Source organism: Erinaceus europaeus, chromosome 8, assembly GCF_950295315.1.
Source record: "Erinaceus europaeus chromosome 8, mEriEur2.1, whole genome shotgun sequence".
Taxonomy (NCBI): Eukaryota; Metazoa; Chordata; class Mammalia; order Eulipotyphla; family Erinaceidae; genus Erinaceus; species Erinaceus europaeus.
The window spans coordinates 23320147-23337033 of NC_080169.1; the positions used below are offsets into that span (position 1 = coordinate 23320147).

The 16887-nt window shown below is 43.8% G+C and overlaps 1 protein-coding gene and 1 long non-coding RNA gene across 6 annotated transcripts in view; one reads left to right on the top strand and one right to left on the bottom strand.

The window, feature by feature from the left end:
- LOC132539881 (uncharacterized) overlaps positions 1-11887 on the bottom strand; it is a 57066-nt gene extending 45179 nt beyond the window's left edge. For 2 of the 5 annotated variants that reach the window (XR_009551156.1, XR_009551155.1), the window contains exon 1: positions 11751-11887. This is a non-coding gene — a long non-coding RNA (uncharacterized LOC132539881). Of the gene's footprint in view, positions 1-4165; positions 4249-4663; positions 4732-11750 lie in introns of all 5 variants that reach the window. The other 3 variants (XR_009551157.1, XR_009551159.1, XR_009551158.1) reach the window with 3 other exon arrangements.
- JAZF1 (JAZF zinc finger 1) overlaps positions 11461-16887 on the top strand; it is a 384746-nt gene continuing 379319 nt past the window's right edge. The window contains exon 1 of the mRNA XM_007521609.2: positions 11461-11827. Within this exon, the coding sequence (XP_007521671.1) occupies positions 11713-11827 (115 nt within the window). The 5' untranslated portion in view covers positions 11461-11712. The remainder of the gene's footprint in view (positions 11828-16887) is intronic.

The following is a 16887-nucleotide window of genomic DNA, read 5'->3' on the forward strand; positions in this document are numbered from 1 at the left end:
GACCACGAGGTCTGAACAATTATTAACATCTATGCACCCAATGAGAGGCCATCTAAATACATCAAATATCTACTGAAAGAGCTATAGCGATATATTAACAGCAACAAAGTAATAGTAGGTGATTTCAACACCCCTTGGATGTTAGACCAGAAACTATCAAATATTTAGAGGAATATATTGGCAGAACTCTTTCCCATCTAAATTTTTAAGGCCTCTTTAATGAAACATATCCAATTACAAAAAAAGTTGAACAATATATACAAAACAGAATTTTTACTGGGGCTGGTGTATTGCACCAAAGTAAAGGACTCTGGTGTGTGTGTGGGGGTGAGGTGGGGTTTCAGGTCCTGGAACACGGTGGCAAAGAAGGACCTAGAGGGCCATAGAATTGTTATGTGGAAACCAGAAATGTGAACAGGAGTAGATGGTATAATGGTTATGCAAAGAGACTCTTATTCCTGAGGCTCCAAAGTCCCAGGTTCATGGTGAATTCACCTTCTTTGCCACATCTTGGATGGAGCTCAAAGATATCATGTTAAGTGAGATAAATCAGTAACAGAAGGATGAATATGGGATGACCTCACTCATAGAAGTTGAAAAACAAGATCTGAAGGAAAAACTCTCAGCAGAACTTGGACTGAAGTATTGCACCAAAAAAATCCAGGGCTTTTACTTTGGTGCCCTACTCCAAATTTAGTAAAATAATGCTTTGAATTTCCCTTTCTGATATTCTTTCTCAACTGCTGTTCATGGGTGGGATCATCCCATATGTATCTTTATCTTTCTGACTTAGCTCATTCCAGAGACCTCAGGCATGGAATGTCAACCCTTCACCCTCATCACTCGGGTGAGAACTTTGCTTTCATAGTATTCTCTAATTCCATTCCAGGAGGTTCACTTTCTAACAAAGTCCCAAAACCTAGATATACACCAGGTTCCAGGAGACAGAGCATACATTCAGATATGCTGCTGCTGCTGCTGCTGCTGCTGCTGCTGCTGCTGCTGCTGCTGCTACTTAAAGATATCACTGTTTATCCTCAAGATTGCTGCTAAATAAACTGAATTTTAGAAGAGTAATGACTTAATGCAGTAGCAACCTTTAAATTTGCTGTGTGCAAACTAATATACTTTAGTAAAACAAAGCCACCTTGCTTATCAGCCTGTGGCCAAAATGAAAGTGAAGGACTTCTGGGAAATCAAAAACCTCTGGTGGGTGGTCTGGGAGGTGGCACAGTGGCTAAGGCACTAGAGTCTCAAAAACCTCTGGTGGGTATGTAAACTGGTATGCCTGCTTTGGAAAAAGGCTTGACAGCATTTAATACAACTGAACATAGTTGCAAACATGGAGTATATTCATTTAAATCAACTCAGTGACAAACTTTTATCTACATCTCTGTCCTAGGACCCACTCCAGCCTTCCAATTCCCATGACAAGTCTGGCTTTGTTATTGGCAGTTCCTCTCCCCAGCAGATTCCTCTCCCATCAGTGATAAAAGGCATCCCACCTCACCCCTGTGAGAGGCATGCTCAGGAACGGGAAAGTTAGTAAGAAAGATCAGTTTGAAATTTCCAAACTCCATACCATGATTATCCAGTACTATAATACCAGACTATAAGTAACACTCACTCCCTTCTAAAAGAATTCAGATGATGTTTGGAGAGAAGAGATGTACCACATGCCTTAGTACCTGCAGCACTGACTTCATAAATAGTAATAATGCCTCATTTTTTATGAGCATTTTATAGTTTCCAGTGTGTTTTCACATACAGTATCTCATTTCATCCCAGATAGTTGGGTAGGATCTGTACTGTTGTATCCTGTTTGTAGATAAGGAAATTTCAGAGACTGAGTGACGAGTTTGCCCAAGGCCAGTGGCTTACAGTGATAGACTTGGCATTGGGACCCAGACCTTTTTGATAGTAAGCTTTTATGATGGCCTTTCCTCTGATTTCTCTTTTGGACCTGGGTACACAGTAAGAGAGGTAAAAGAGATGCAAGTTTGATTGTATTTCAGAGGGATGGAAGACAGAATAGTATTGTCTAAATACTATTTAGGACTCTGCTGTAGGACTCTGCTGTAGGACTCTGGGTGCACATAAGAAGACAAAGATCTATAATATTCTCTCTCTGTGTTTTATTTCCCAATTTCCTTTTTCCTGTTTTTCTATTTCAAATTCTCTCTTCTGGTAGAAACTTCTCTAACATAATAACAAACATATTTTGATGCCCAGGTCTCATTCAAGAATCAGGCCTGAAAAGAAATGGTTGTGGATGAGGAGATGAGCTGGGGAAAAAATTGGGGTTTGGAGGTACATAGGATTAGGAAGAGAGTGAGAAAGTAGAATGACAGAAGAAAGAAAAAAATTGAACTCAAGAGTTGACTCAGACACCAAAGATTAACTGTAATCTAAAATGTTATATTACTATGCACTTTTTTTTTCAGATACCTTCAAGGCAATATGAATTTGAACTAAAACTCCAGGAATAAGAAAGGTCAAAATTTGGAAAAGTCCAAACCTATCAACAGATATCTCTCTCTCCCTCTCTACCTCCCCTCTCAGTTTCTCTCTGTCTCTGTCCAACAATAAATAAATAGATTTTTTATTAAAAACATTATCTTTACATACAACCCTTATTTGAAATTGAAATTTTTCCAATGACATTGATAATCTACATGGAGGGATATAAGTAGAAATACAGATTCAAGAAATATTAAAAATATGGAATAAGGAGGTCAGGCAGTAATGCAGCGAGCGGGTTAAGTGCATGTGGTGCAAAGTGCAAGGACCGGAGTAAGGATCCCGGTTCAAGCCCCTGGCTTCCCACTTGTAGGGGAGTCGCTTCAGAGGCAGTGAAGCAGGTCTGCAGGTGTCTTTTTCTACCCCTCTCTGTCTTCCCCTCCTCTCTCCATTTCTCTCTGTCTTTTTTTTATAATATTTACTTATTTTCCCTTTTGTTGCCCTTGTTTTTTATTGTTGTTGTAGTTGTTACTGTTGTTGTTATTGATGTTGTCATTTTTGTATAGGACAGAGAGAATTGGAGAGTGGAGGGGAAAACAGAGAGGAGGAGAGAAAGACAGACACCTGCTGACCTGCTTCACCGCCTGTGAAGCAACTCCCCTGCAGGTGGGGAGCTGGGGGCTCGAACCGGGATCCTTGAGCTGGTCCTTGTACTTTGCGCCATGTGCCATTCTCTCTGTCTTATCCAACAACAATGACAACAATAATAACTACAACAATAAAACAACAAGGGCAACCAAAGGGAAAATAAATAAATAAATAAATATTTTTAAAAGTCTGGAATAAACCCTTCCCAACTATTCCTTCCCTTTGATGTGACCATTACCTGGGCACCTCTGGTATCATCTTTGAGGTAAGGGTCCTTTTAAAAATTATTTGAACCAGGAATAAGATTATATCAACTTTCATGATGGTGAGACATTTAGAAATAATTAACTGAGGTGCTCTGAGACTACAGTGACAGTAAAAGTAATCTGATTTTGCACTTTGGTTTGAAATGGAAACAGGTTGCAAAGTAGTGGGCTCAAATGTGGCCTGATGAAGGGTTCTGTTTTTCAGTGTTTGTTACCAGGGTTTACACTGGGGCCCCACACCTGCAAGAACCTTCCACTCTGCCTTCTGCCAGGTGAACCATCTCCCAGCACCCTTGTCTTGTGGTTCTTTGCTAGTCCCCACCGTCTACACAGAACATCTATATGCACTGACACACTGCCCACATCGGTCATCGCTTCTCCTGTGTTGCCCTTAGGGCCTCCAAATTTGAAATATCTATGACAAGAGATCTTGTTAAACATACGAAGCACTCCAGAAAAGAAAGAAACATATATGTTGAGAAAGGCACAATGAGATAAAATTAACAAAAGGTAAAAATCAGTTGTAAAACCAGGGGAAAAGTCCTTCCTAGAGGAATGACTAGAGTCTGGGTCTATTTTCTCTCTCCACATTGGTCTTGCTCTGAAAAAGAATAGACTGAGTTGGAAAGTCCTTGGGAACAATATTCAGTAAGGATGTTTGATTTATGACTCCAGGGACTAAAACCACAAGATAAAAGATGATTAGGCCAGACAATGAGTTGGACAGCAACATGATTAGAGTCCCTGCGGACAGGAGACAGAGAGAGCAAGACAAAAGCAAAATGGGTCACCTTTCCTCATGCTGGTGTTCTCCACTCCAGCCCAAAGTCAATGGTAGGAAGGCACACACAATCTAGGGTAGCTGAAGAACCTGCTAAAGAACAAAACAATGGCTTAAAAAGTCATAAATTATGGTGAGGTCTTGAATGATACAGCAAACCCTAACAATGGGATTTTTCAATGTTAACTCAATTGCCAAGTAACTTGGTTATAGCAATAACTATCTTTTGCCTTCTTAAACCCTAAGATAGCAGGAACCTTCCCCTTTGTCTATAAAGGCCATATTTCTCCCAGTCCTGGAACCTCTAGGATGGGGCTCACTTTCCTGCATGCTTCTCTCAAGTCATACCAACTGATACTGCATCTGCTGATCCCAACGCAGTCAATGAAACCAGTACCACCTTGGCATGCTTCACTTTGGACTGTATACAGAGACGTCAGGCGTGGAATGTCAACCCTTAAGCTTCATTACTCTACCACCAGGTTCCAGATGATACCATGATACCAACCTGACTTCCCTGAACAGATGACCTCACCAAAATGTCCTGGAGCCCCGCCTCTTCAGAGCCTTGCCCCACTAGGGAAAGACAGAAACAGGATGGGAGTATGAATCAACCTGCCAATGCCCATGTCCAGCGGAGAAGCAATTACAGAAGCCAGACTTACTACCTTCTGTACCCCATAATGATCCTGAGTCCATACTCCTAGAGGGATAAAGAAAAGAAAAGCTTCCAATGGAGGAGGTGGGATGAAGAACTCTGGTGGTGAGAACTGTGTGGAATAGTACCCCTTTTGTCCAACAGATTTGTTCATTATTAAATAAAATGTTTAAAAAAGGACTTTATTTATGAAAGAAAGACCAGAAAAAGAAACAAATATAATCCACACTCCATGCTGGGAATCAAACTCATGTTCACAAGTTCATTACTCTACCCACTGTGTCACCTTCCAGGTCACAAGAGTGATTATTATGTAAAGAGGGAGAACCTGATGAGGAGGTAGCATAACAGTGATGTGAAAGACATGTATATCTGTGGCAATGCAGTTCTAGGTTCAATCCCCAGTACTACCATAAGCCAGAATTGAGCAGTGCTCTGGTTAAAATTTACAAAATTAAGGTCTAGTGAAATAGTTCACTTGGATAGTATGCTGTTTTGCCATGTGCAGGACTCAAGTTTGAACTTGTCCCCCCACTGCATTGAAAGAAGCATCAGTACCATCAGGATTCTGGAGCCAGATAGATCCAAGTTTAAATCCTAGTTTCAGCATTTGGTAAATTTATGGAAGCTAAGCAATTTAGCATTTTCCCCTGGGCCTTGCTTTTACTTATTTATTTATTTTTCTCATCCATCATCTGGATACATTGAGTTGATCTATGTCATAGCGTCTAAAAACTGATCCAGGTGTTAATAATATGTACTCTCCCATCTAGTCCAATGCTGGACACAACAGTTGGCACTCACCGAATAGTATTAATAGCTATTTAAAATAATCTGTGTAGGGAAAAGGTGTCCTAGTTGGCAAAATAAAAGGAAAGCTAGTTTCAGACGGTGTGTTATGGCTAGTTGTCTTTCTGCTTATCTCTGTCCAGTTGACTGGCTTTGTCTACATCAGCAGAGACTAGGAAACTAGTGCCATCAAAACCAATGAGACAAGCACTTCATGAGTGTCGTTTAAGAGGCAAAGAACAATGACATTGTGTTAGACCTGCAAAAAGGTCTTGTCAAAGGTTGGGCCATGATCCTAGTAAGGTAAAACTGCTGTAATCTATCTGAGCTGAGAGAAGATTAAAGACTGTCTTTCACTGAGGCTACACAGGGGAAGACCTGTAACAAACTGCACACTGCTATTTCACAATGCTGAGCTTAACCTCCACTCAACTTTTTCTGAACATTAGTGGAGGAGACCTCCAAGGTAGAATTTATGGGGGTGGGAGTAGCAGACAATGCCTTGAGGTGTATGATTTATGATAAAGCCTTCCAGTTTGGTTTTTAAAAGGCCTCAGATTGGTTTTGGATTCGTTTTGTAAGATATATATAATTCTTGAATAGCAGTGATTATATATAATTTAAAAATAAAAATATTCATGAGCCGAAGGTTGAAATTTTTATTGATGGGAGTTCTTGATCAAAAACGTGGAGAGGAGACTTGACAATGGCTCACTTGGAAGAGCTCACACACTACATTGTGCAAGGACCCAGGGTCAAGCCCCCACCTTCATGAGCAGTGCAGCAGTGCTATGAGTGAGTCACTTCCTCTCTTCTTACATCTCAAATTTTCTCTATCAAAAAGGAAAATGGAAAGAAGAGGAGAAATAATGGATGCCAGGAGCAGTGGATCCATTGTGCAGGCATAGAGCCTCAGTAATAACCCTGCAGGCAAAAGAAGAAGAAGAAAAAAGAGAGAGAAACAAAAAGGCTTAGAGTCCAGAGAGATAGTTCACATAGCAGGGCACATACTTTACTGTGGATGAAGCCCAGATTCTAGCTGTGATACCACATGAGAGGCAACACAATGGAGGGAGCTCTACTATTGTGGCCTTGTCTCTTCTCCCTCTCCCTCTCCCTCTCCCTCTCCCTCTCCCTCTCCCTCTCCCTCTCCCTCTCCCTCTCCCTCTCTCTCTCTGTGTGTAAAAAGCATCTGCCTGGGAATAATGAAATCCCTCATATACAAGGCCCATATCTAGAAAAGAAAAATAAAGTTAAAAGGTTTGGCACTACTGGTCTAGAAGAGAAGGAAGACCAATAAACAGTGAAACCTAATGTAGAGAGAGCTTGGCAGGAGTACAGGTAACAAGCATTTAACTCATCAGGGAGGGAGGAGGCAGGATGCAAGGAAGAAACAGAATCTTTCTGTGGTTTCCACTGATACCATCAGACCCACGGATTCACACCTTCCTGGGAATTGACTGGTCGTGTAAGTAGTGGCCTTGCTAGATTTAGTGAGACTGCTACTGAATTCCAAACCATTTGGAATGTTAAAAACCAACGTATGGGATGATTATCCATCCATAATTTGTCTGGGCCTACATCTTTGAATGTATAGTCTTCTAAGGAAAAAGGCCTTTTGAAAAAGCATTTTATCAATTTATTATATAATTATATGTAATGAGAGAGAGAGAAAGAGAGACTGACACCGGAACACTGCTCAGTTCTGGCTTATGGTGGTACTGGAATTGACTGTAGGAACAACAAAGCCTCAGACATAAAAGTTTTTCTTAATTTAAAAAAATATTTATTTTCCCTTTTGTCCTTGTTTTTTTATTATTGTTGTAGTCATTATTGTTGTTATTAATGTTGTCGTGTTGGATAGGACAGAGAGAAATGGAGAGAGAAGGGGAAGACAGAGAGGGGGAGAGAAAGACACCTGCAGACCTGCTTCACCACCTGTGAAGTGAACCCCCTGCAGGTGGGGAGCCGGGGACTTGAACCAGTATCCTTATGCTGGTCCTTGTGCTTTGTGCTACATGTGCGCTTGACCCATTGCACTACCACCGGACTCTCATGAAAGTTTTTTTTTTTTTTTTTTTATGTAACTATAATGCTATTCTTTAGTATGGAAAATGGTCTTAAACTCAGACGATGTTTCTAGTTCACTGCCACCACCTTAGGAGTCTTCAGTTCTCTCACTGTTCCTGACTTTTAAAATCGTTTTACTGGGGCTGGGTGGTAGTACAGCTGGTTAAGTACACATGTTACAATGGGCAAGGACTCAGGTTCAAGCCCCTAGGACTTACCTGTTCAAGCCCCTAGTCCCACCACCTGTAGTGGTGAAGCAGTGTTGTAGGTGTCTCCCTTTCTCTCAATTCCTGGCTGTCTCTACCCAATAAATGAAGATAATTTAAATAAATAAAATGTTTTAACTATTTAGGATTTGCTCATATGTAGAATATAGACAACTAAAGCAAATAAATCTGCAGAAAAAAAAAAGTCCCCTTCACAAATACTAACCAACTGCCTCTTGATGGTGGTTATAATAAAAAGCAGTAAGCAGGCCATTGCAAAGGAACTTAATTTTTTTAAAGTTTTCCTTCTTATTGCTTCACTGAAAACGCTATATGAACATAAAGTGGAAACTGAGCGTGTGTGCCTGAGAAATCACTAATGTTTCTGACATCTTAAACTGCATCTTGAAGGAAAAAAAAAAACAGTGGATTGTATAATCACTATCTTCCAGGTTTAAAAAATCATGCCAATGTGGAACTTCATATAAGGACAAGGAATGCCTGGTGTGGTATGGTGTGGAGTGTACAGGCTTAAAAAAATTATGATATCCCTCTTGATCTGTGTCAATCACTCTCAGTCAAAAAGGAAAAAAAGGGGGGGGGGCAATGGAGGGGAAACAATGGTCACCAGAAACTGTGGAGCCCTGCAGAGATAATTTTGGTAGAAAAAGAAATTAATATGAGTAGAATCTTACAGAAGCAATGCTTCAGTTTATGTATGAAGTACTACTAAAAGAGATTATTTCATGCAAACTGATTCTCTGCTAGATATTAGTAATTGCCAATGTAAAGAAGCTATTATTATTTAATAACACAAAGGCCTCAAAAATGTTCGATACCACCAGGTGAACATTTTCATTCCTTGTTTGTGGGAGAAGGGAATGGAGAAGAGAGACTACACAGAGGAGAGACACCACAGCACTTTCCACCATCCATGGAGCTCCTGCTAGAGCCATGTTGCTCCTCTGAGGAGTTGGGCTTTGCACCTGGGGTCATGTAAATAGATGTGCACTGAGTGAGCTACTTCCTGATCTCAAGGAAAACAAAAGTTTAAATCTTAAAAATTAAAATATTGATTCATTTTATAAATTGCTTAGTCTGTTTTATTTAAAAAGTTGTATTTACTAAATGTGGCCTTTCAAGATTTTGTTCACGTAAACAGGAATAGAAACATATGCATTAGTAAATTCAGGCCCCTATTTCTTTTTTTTTTTACTTTATTTTTTATTTAAGAAAGGATAAATTAACAAAACCATAGGGTAGGAGGGGTACAACTCCACATAATTCCCAGCACCCAATCTCCATATCCCACCCCCTCCCCTGATAGCTTTCCCATTCTCTGTCCCTCTGGGAGCATGGACCCAGGGTGGTTGTGGGTGGCAGAAGGTGGGAGGTCTGGCTTCTGTAACTGCTTCCCCAATCCATATCAGGTATTTCCTTCATCATTCACCTGCAGTTTTCTGGCACTTTTGTCTTTTACTGTTCTACCTAAATTGTCTCTGTCCCTCTCTGGAACATTATCTGGAGTTAGTAATTTTACATTCATAGATTTTTTTCTTCCAAAAGACATTTGCTATTTCTCCAAAGTTTTTATGTGTCCTCATGTTTCATGCTGAGGGGGCCTAACACTCACCTAGGTTGGGGAAGTTGTTTGGGCGTCAATTTGGCTAAAGTGTTTGCACTGCATTTCCCTGTCCTGTCACTTGGTGTGGTGTATCTGACAAATATTTTGCTTGACCTCAACTAAAGGCCTTCCCAAACCGGACAGCTGAATGCTCTGCACAGCTGCCAAATTTTTAACTCAAGATCTCAAATTCTAACTCTTGTTCCTTAGACCCTTGTTTGACCCCATCTTCAGTCTCCCACCAACTGGATCTCTGGCTCCTAGTCATGTCCGACCTAGGCCCTGTTCTCATTCCCAGGATAGTCCAGAAAACCATTCTTGGCACCAAACTGAACCTCAACCACACAACTGCCCCGGTCTCATTCAACTAGCCCTCATGTTAATGCAAGTTTGTCACCTGTGAACTGGGAAACAGAAGAGATGGGCAAAGAAAGGAAATGTCACAGGAAGGGAAACATCACCTTCAGTGGTTGGGGCTATCAGATGGCAAAACATCTGTAGTGCTTTTACTCAAAGGTAAAACTTTACAAATTTATTATGGGAGTAACACTAGAGATAAGTAAAGATTATGGAGATAGAAATACTGTATCTCTATGTACCTGTACCACAAAGTAATTTTTTTTTCCAAAGAAGAATGCTCAGTTTAATATACCTATCTTAATTTTACAGATACACTATTGGGTCATAAACTGCTGATAATGTATAGTATTCCTTAGGCACCTTTAAAATTACTATTAGAGGTAGTTGGGCGGTAGCACAGCGGGTTAAGCTCACATGGCGCCAAGTGCAAGGACCAGCAGAAGGATCCCGGTTCGAGCCCTGGCTCCCCACCTGTAGGGGAGTCGCTTCACAGGCGGTGAAGCAGGTCTGCAGGTGTCTGTCTTTCTCTCCCCCTCTCTGTCTTCCCCTCCTCTCTCCATTTTTCTCTGTCCTATCCAACAATGAGGACATCAATATTAACTACAACAATAAAACAACAAGGACAACAAAAGGGAATATATATATACTATTAGAGAACACCCTTCCTAGGTAGAAATAAGAAGGCAACTGTGGTTGGAGTTTGAGGACAAAGTGGAAATTTTAGTCTAAACAAAATTCTGTTTTTCAGAGAAGTTACCGACTTGTCTGGTTAATACTATTATTTCAATGCTAAGAGGTCAGTCTTGGCAAACGCTAGAAGAAGAAGAGGTCAGTCTTGACTGACTGGAAGAATGAATCTCTTTGCTTTTAAATGAAGAGCAAATACGTACCTTGACCCTCTTTCTACTCCTAGCCTTAAGCAAAGCACTTTCTTTTCTGCTATGGCAGTAGAACTCCCTGGGAGATAAATGGATTAATTACCAGTCCTGTGCCTGGGCAGGAGGAAAATAAAATTATTTTGTTTTCCCAAAAGGACCAACGAGTATAACGAATGTGGTACATATGTAAAACACACGGCAATTGCACTTGACAATCAAACACTCTATTTTGAAATTTAAATAAAACTAGGATTTTCTTCTGGCCTAGGGGAAAAGTTCATTAAAATCAATTAGTATAAACCTCTAGAGAATATAGACTTTAAAAAAGGGTGGGCGTGTGTGTGGAGGGGTGGGGGAGATTTAGAGTCAGGTGCATACAATCACCCTTTCCTGTGTCCCCTGTGAATGTTGCTGTGGTCAAGTGCAAACAAATATTCCAAGGAGGGGCATAGGTAACCCCCTGGATTCTCAAAGAGGGGATAAACGTGTGATCAATGTGTCTCAATCAAGAATGTAATATATACATCCAAGGTGGCTTCGGACTCTTTGCACATTGCACCCAGGGCAGGCCCAGTGACATAAAGTTGGTGGCAGGCGCTCCCAGGTGAGGTGGTGGCGGGGTCCAGGAGCAGAGGCTGGGGCGGCACAGCTGTTGCCGCGCGTCCTGGTCCCTCCTCCCAGCTGCGGCGGCCTCACCCCCACCCCCACCCTCCGCTCCCGACGCCGCCACCGCCTCCCCTCGGCTCCCGGTCTCCCTCCGCTCGCTCGCTCTCTCGCCTTCTTCCGCCCTCGCCCCTTCAGCCGCCGTCCACTGCTCCGTGCTCCGTGCTCTGAGCCCCGAGCTCCCCTCACCCCGCCTCTCCCCCTCCCCCAGCCCCTCCTCTCCTCACCCCACCCTGCCTCCCTCCCTCCCTCCGCCCGCCCGCCCGGCGCTCGCAGAGCCGACACCAGGGGGGCTCTCGATGTAGCACCATGACAGGCATCGCCGCCGCCTCCTTCTTCTCCAATACCTGCCGATTCGGGGGCTGCGGACTCCACTTCCCCACCCTGGCCGACCTCATCGAGCACATCGAGGACAACCACATCGGTAAATGAGCCGGGGGTGGGCGGGGGCGCCCGGTCCGCTGCAACTCCTGCCTGGGCGAGAACCCCAGAATGGCCAGGGGTGGCGGGGAGCTGCGGGAGGCGGCGGCGGGCCGGGGAGGGTGTGTGCGAGCCTGGGCCGCGGGGGTGGCGGGAGGCGGCGGCGCGAGGTGCCGGGGGGAGGGGGGGCGGGGAGCAGGGCGGGGTGGGGGAGGGGAGGGGCGGGCGCCCCGAGGTGCGGCGGGCTGCGGGGATCGCGGGGGGACCCGGCGGGGCGTGCGCACCCGCTGCCAAGTGTTGGGCGTGGGGGTGCGCGGCCGTGCGCGGCGCGGCGCGGCGCGGGGGGAGGCGCCCGGCGGGGGAGATGCGGCGGCGCGGCAGACGGGCGCAGGGGCGCGGAGTTAGTTGGCCGGGTGGCCGCGGCCGCCTGAGGCGCTGGGGGTGGCGGGTGCAGGGGCGGGTGCTGCACGCCGCCGGCCGCCCGCCGCTTCCGCCCGGGCTCGAGCTGTCAGGGCTCGGCGGCGGCTGCAGCCGCTGGGAGGTGGGAGCGGGGCGGGGGGGGCGGGGGTGGCTCCACCGCGGCAGCCATTCCGCTTCCTCCTCCCGCCGCCGCCGCGGCCGCCGCCACTGCGTCCTGTCAGCGCCGGTTGCTAGGTGTGGTGCGGCGGGCGGGGGGCCGGGCGCGCGGTCGCGGGCAGGGGACGGGGCGCTCGGCGTGTCCCTCGGCGGCGCCGGGGGTCGCCCGGGAACTGGGCTCCCCCTCTGCCCGGCCTGGCTCGGACCCCGCAGCGCCGTGGGCTGAGGTCCCGGGTGCGCCCGCGGGCCGCGCCCTGCGCCCCAGGCTCGGGCTGCCCTAGAGGCCCCCGCGGCCGCCGCCGGTGCTGCAGAGCCACCCCCCTGCGCGAGCAGCCGGGCATTTAAATGCGCCCGGGCTCGGCGACTTGCCTGGCAGACGTGCTAGGCCCGAGGGGCGCCGGCTGCGCCCAGGACTGGCGGCGGCGGCGGCCTTCGCTGCCCCGAGCGCGCTGCGCGGTGACCGCGGAGGAGGGGGCGCCGGACGAGGTGGCCGCCTTCCCCGCCCGCCCGCCCGCCCAGGATCCCGGGGACTTCAACAAGTCCTCTGATTCCTACAAGGCACCGGGCACATGTACTCAGCGCTCTTATGGGGAAGCGGGTCGGGTTCATCTGGCGGAGGCGATGCAGCCACCTGCGGAAGGTGTGGCCAGCACTCAGGTGCTGTCCTGGGTGGACTTGAAGGGGAAGGAGCCGCGAAATGCCCCAGTGCGGTTTAATTAGAGAACCTCTTAACTGTGCCAGAAAGCCTGTTCCAAATGAATGTTATAGAGTCCGTCGTGCAGCTCAAAGTTGAATGAATAAATCACGACTGCTGTGTATTTATGCATGAATAAAATGAGACCAAGGCTTATTTATGGTCCTTAATATCTTGCTCTCTCTTTACACATAGTAGGTGCTTAAAGAGCATTGGCTTCTACCTTGTATCAGGATATGGTGGGGGCATCCTGAGTAGGAACATCACTGAAAGTGCCTACACAACGTCTTTCAGAAGATAACCTTGATGCTTAACGTTAAGTGCAGCTTTTTGAAGTTTAAAAAGTTGTAAACGTCAGCATAGCCACTTCTGTTTCCTCTGATCAAGGTGTGATGTAAAGGCCAAGCAAACTAGTCTTAAGAGAAGGAGTTTAAACGGAGTAGCAAAACTGCTGATAGTTGATAGTGACATAGTGGCTGATAGTGCTGATGGTTATAGTTGGTAGTGGGGTTAAAATTAAAGCAGATTGTGACAGGTAGTTTAAAATAAGGCTGAAACTTCAGTAATGCAAAGTTTCAGTAGAAAATTTATTAGTTCAATTTCCCTTCAATACTAGATTTAAATTCATATAAATGTATTATTGTAAACAAATAAAAATTTCTTGACCTTGAGAAGGCTGTCATTATATATTCTATTACTGTCCTTAACAGTTGTTTTAATATACTGAAATTAATGCAGCTCAAGTAAATTTAACCACATTGCTTTCCTACTTAAGCTAGCTGGTTGAAAGTGGGTATAAATTACATTTATTAAAATGTAGTAACATAGTTTTCCTTCAATTAGATGATTTTAAAACCAAGTTAAATTTAATACTCTCAGTTAATCACATTTTTCAAGTTTGCAAAAATTGCTGTGTCATGCAAATATTTTATAAGAAATGTTAAGTGCTTCATGAACTTTTTAAAACTCAACTTTCAGATAACGAACACCTCCATAAGGCTAGTGTTTTCCTTTTAATGACGGTATTAGAAAAACTAGGTTTAAAACGATAGGTATGAGTTTGGCAAACTGTGAAAGACTGATAGTCACTGTACATTTAAAATAGCTGGAGACTGGCAGACTTTATGAAAAAGTTACAATGAGCAAACACTTGAAGTCCTCAGAATAGAGAGGTCAACTTAAACTATTGACTTCAACTTTGACTGAGAAGAGGCCCCTTTTCAAAAACAACCCCATTTATAGAAATAAATAAAATTCACTTTAATAAGAATGAAAACCTGATTAGTTGGCAGTATTGTAAATATACTTTAAAGATAGATGAGTACAAATGCATCCAAGCAGTTAGTAGAAACACACATTATTATGGGCTAGTTGTTTTTTGTACTTTAGCCTATGAATTTGTGCATACAGTTAGGTGAAGTATCATGCCTTTGTTAGAAAAAGGTCATATTAGAAAGATAAGTGAAAAAAATCTACTAAGAGATATGCTAATTCACATGATATATTTTAAGGGACTTGTTATTTAGCAGTTAAAGGAGTATTAGAGTGAAAGTTAACTGACAGTTCCATCTTGGTGCCTTTGGTCTTATTACTTGTAGCCACTAATCAAAATCACTAAGTCATAATGAAGTGAAGGTTTGTGGGAATATGGCATGTTTCTTGTTTGACAGATTTTTTAAAAATAGATCTTTAACATTCAAGGCCTAAAAGTCTAGGCCTTATAGTTTTCATTTTAACTGCACTGCTTAATAAGTGTGTTGAGAGTAGTGCTCTGTTATCTGACACACTTGTATGTAGTTCTTACTTTCTTATTACTGTTTTCTTTTTACCACTTCCCTGCAAGTACAAAGGAATAAGGACTTGAGCCATTAGAGCCAAGAAAAGTATGATCTTCTGTTTTAGTTATCTTCCTTTCTCTTGTAAAAGTGTTGTAGCTGTGTATGTACTCTCTTCCTTGTCTTTCGTTGCTGGCCTAGTACTGCCCCACCTGCTTCCTTGTACAATCTGAATATCCCAGCTAAAATCCTCTCTGGAAGGGAGCGCTTGGATAGTGTATTGCAGTGCTATTTGCCCAACCCATGTTGGAGCCCATCCCCCACAAAGGAAGCTCCCATCTAGGAGTCTGTTTCACTTTTTCTCTGTCTCCTAAAAAGGGGAGAGGGGGAGAAAAAGTAAAAGCCTCTCTCTGATTTAAATTGCACAGCCTTGTATTGATAAGTAAAGTGTTTCTCCATCAGCTCACTGTCAGTTCATTCAAAACCTGGCTTTGTTTCCTGGAGATGAGCAAAGCTGGCCACTATTTGCTTGCTTCTTACTGGGAGTCAGTACTTGAGTTTGTAGAAAACTTTATATGCATGGCCTAGACAGGTGAAGCTAAACAAATAACTAGGAATCATAGAAACCCCGAGAGCACTAAATTTAGCATTGAAGGTCATGTCACAGACTCATAAAACGCCTGCTCTATCTTTGTATTTCAGTGCTGTAGAATCTTCTGACATTTGGTCTCAAAAAATTGTTTTGTTGTTGTTTAATGGTCCTTGCTTGATTTAGATACAGATCTGCTTAGTTCTACCTTATGGTGGTGCTGGGAATTAAACCTAGGACCTCAGAACCTCAGGCTCAAAAGTCGTTTTCATAACTACTATGCTATCTCCCCAGCCCCTGTCTTTGGTGATTTTTGAACCCCACTATCGGCAAGTTTCTTGTCTTAAGTGTCTATTGTTAGCTTTTTCATCCCCAAACCACTAGTAAATCCATGCCGCTTCATTGCATAGGCTAGGTTTATAAGCCATCTGTTTATGAAAGGCCAAAGCCAATGGAAAGAAAAACAAGATTGTTATTGCAAATTATATAGAACTTGCTTCCAACAATAGCTTAGTGAATGAATATCAGCAGTATCTTTTTAAAACAGCGCCACAGTATGCTACGAGGTTGTACTATGTGTAGTTGGTCCTTATTTTCCCCGAATCTATAGATGAGTAAACTGAGGCACAGAAATGTTAACCTGAAGACCCCACCAATGTGTCCTGGAGCTCCGCTTCCCCAGAGACCCACCCTACTAGGGAAAGAGAGAGGCAGACTGGGAGTATGGACCGACCAGTCAACGCCCATGTTCAGCGGGGAAGCAATTACAGAAGCCAGACCTTCCACCTTCTGCAACCCACAGTGACCCTGGGTCCATGCTCCCAGAGGGCTAGAGAATGGGGGAGCTATCAGGGGAGGGGGTGGGATATGGAGATTGGGTGGTGGGAATTGTGTGGAATTGTACCCCTCCTACCCTATGGTTTTGTTAATCCTTTCTTAAATAAAAAATTTAAAAAAATAATAAAAAAAGAAATGTTAACCTGATTTGTCCTAAGTTTCCATGGTTTATAAGAGGAAGCTGGGATTTGAATTCCAGATATGTGGAGCTGACTCTGTGCCAAATTGCCAAGTAGTTGAAAAGTTAGGACACTAGAGTCCTCATTTTCCACTAGACACAGTTGGTCTCTATCTCCTCTTTTAGAAAGTAGCTCTGAACTCTTGTGATGAGTATCATCAGAAAGGCAGCAGCATGAGCCCAGTGTAATTGGGTTGAACACCTGTCACTTGTTAGTACTTTGATGATGAACAAATGGATTAACCATATAGTGTCTCGATTTTCTCCACTGTATGGCGAGGATAATAAGACTATCTACTCCATGGTGTGACTGATGAGTAAATGAGCTGATAATGTGAAATTCTCATCTACATATTAAACTGTTGACCTCATCCCATCTTTGCCATTTTTTTTTGTCTTTACTGAGTAAGTGTAT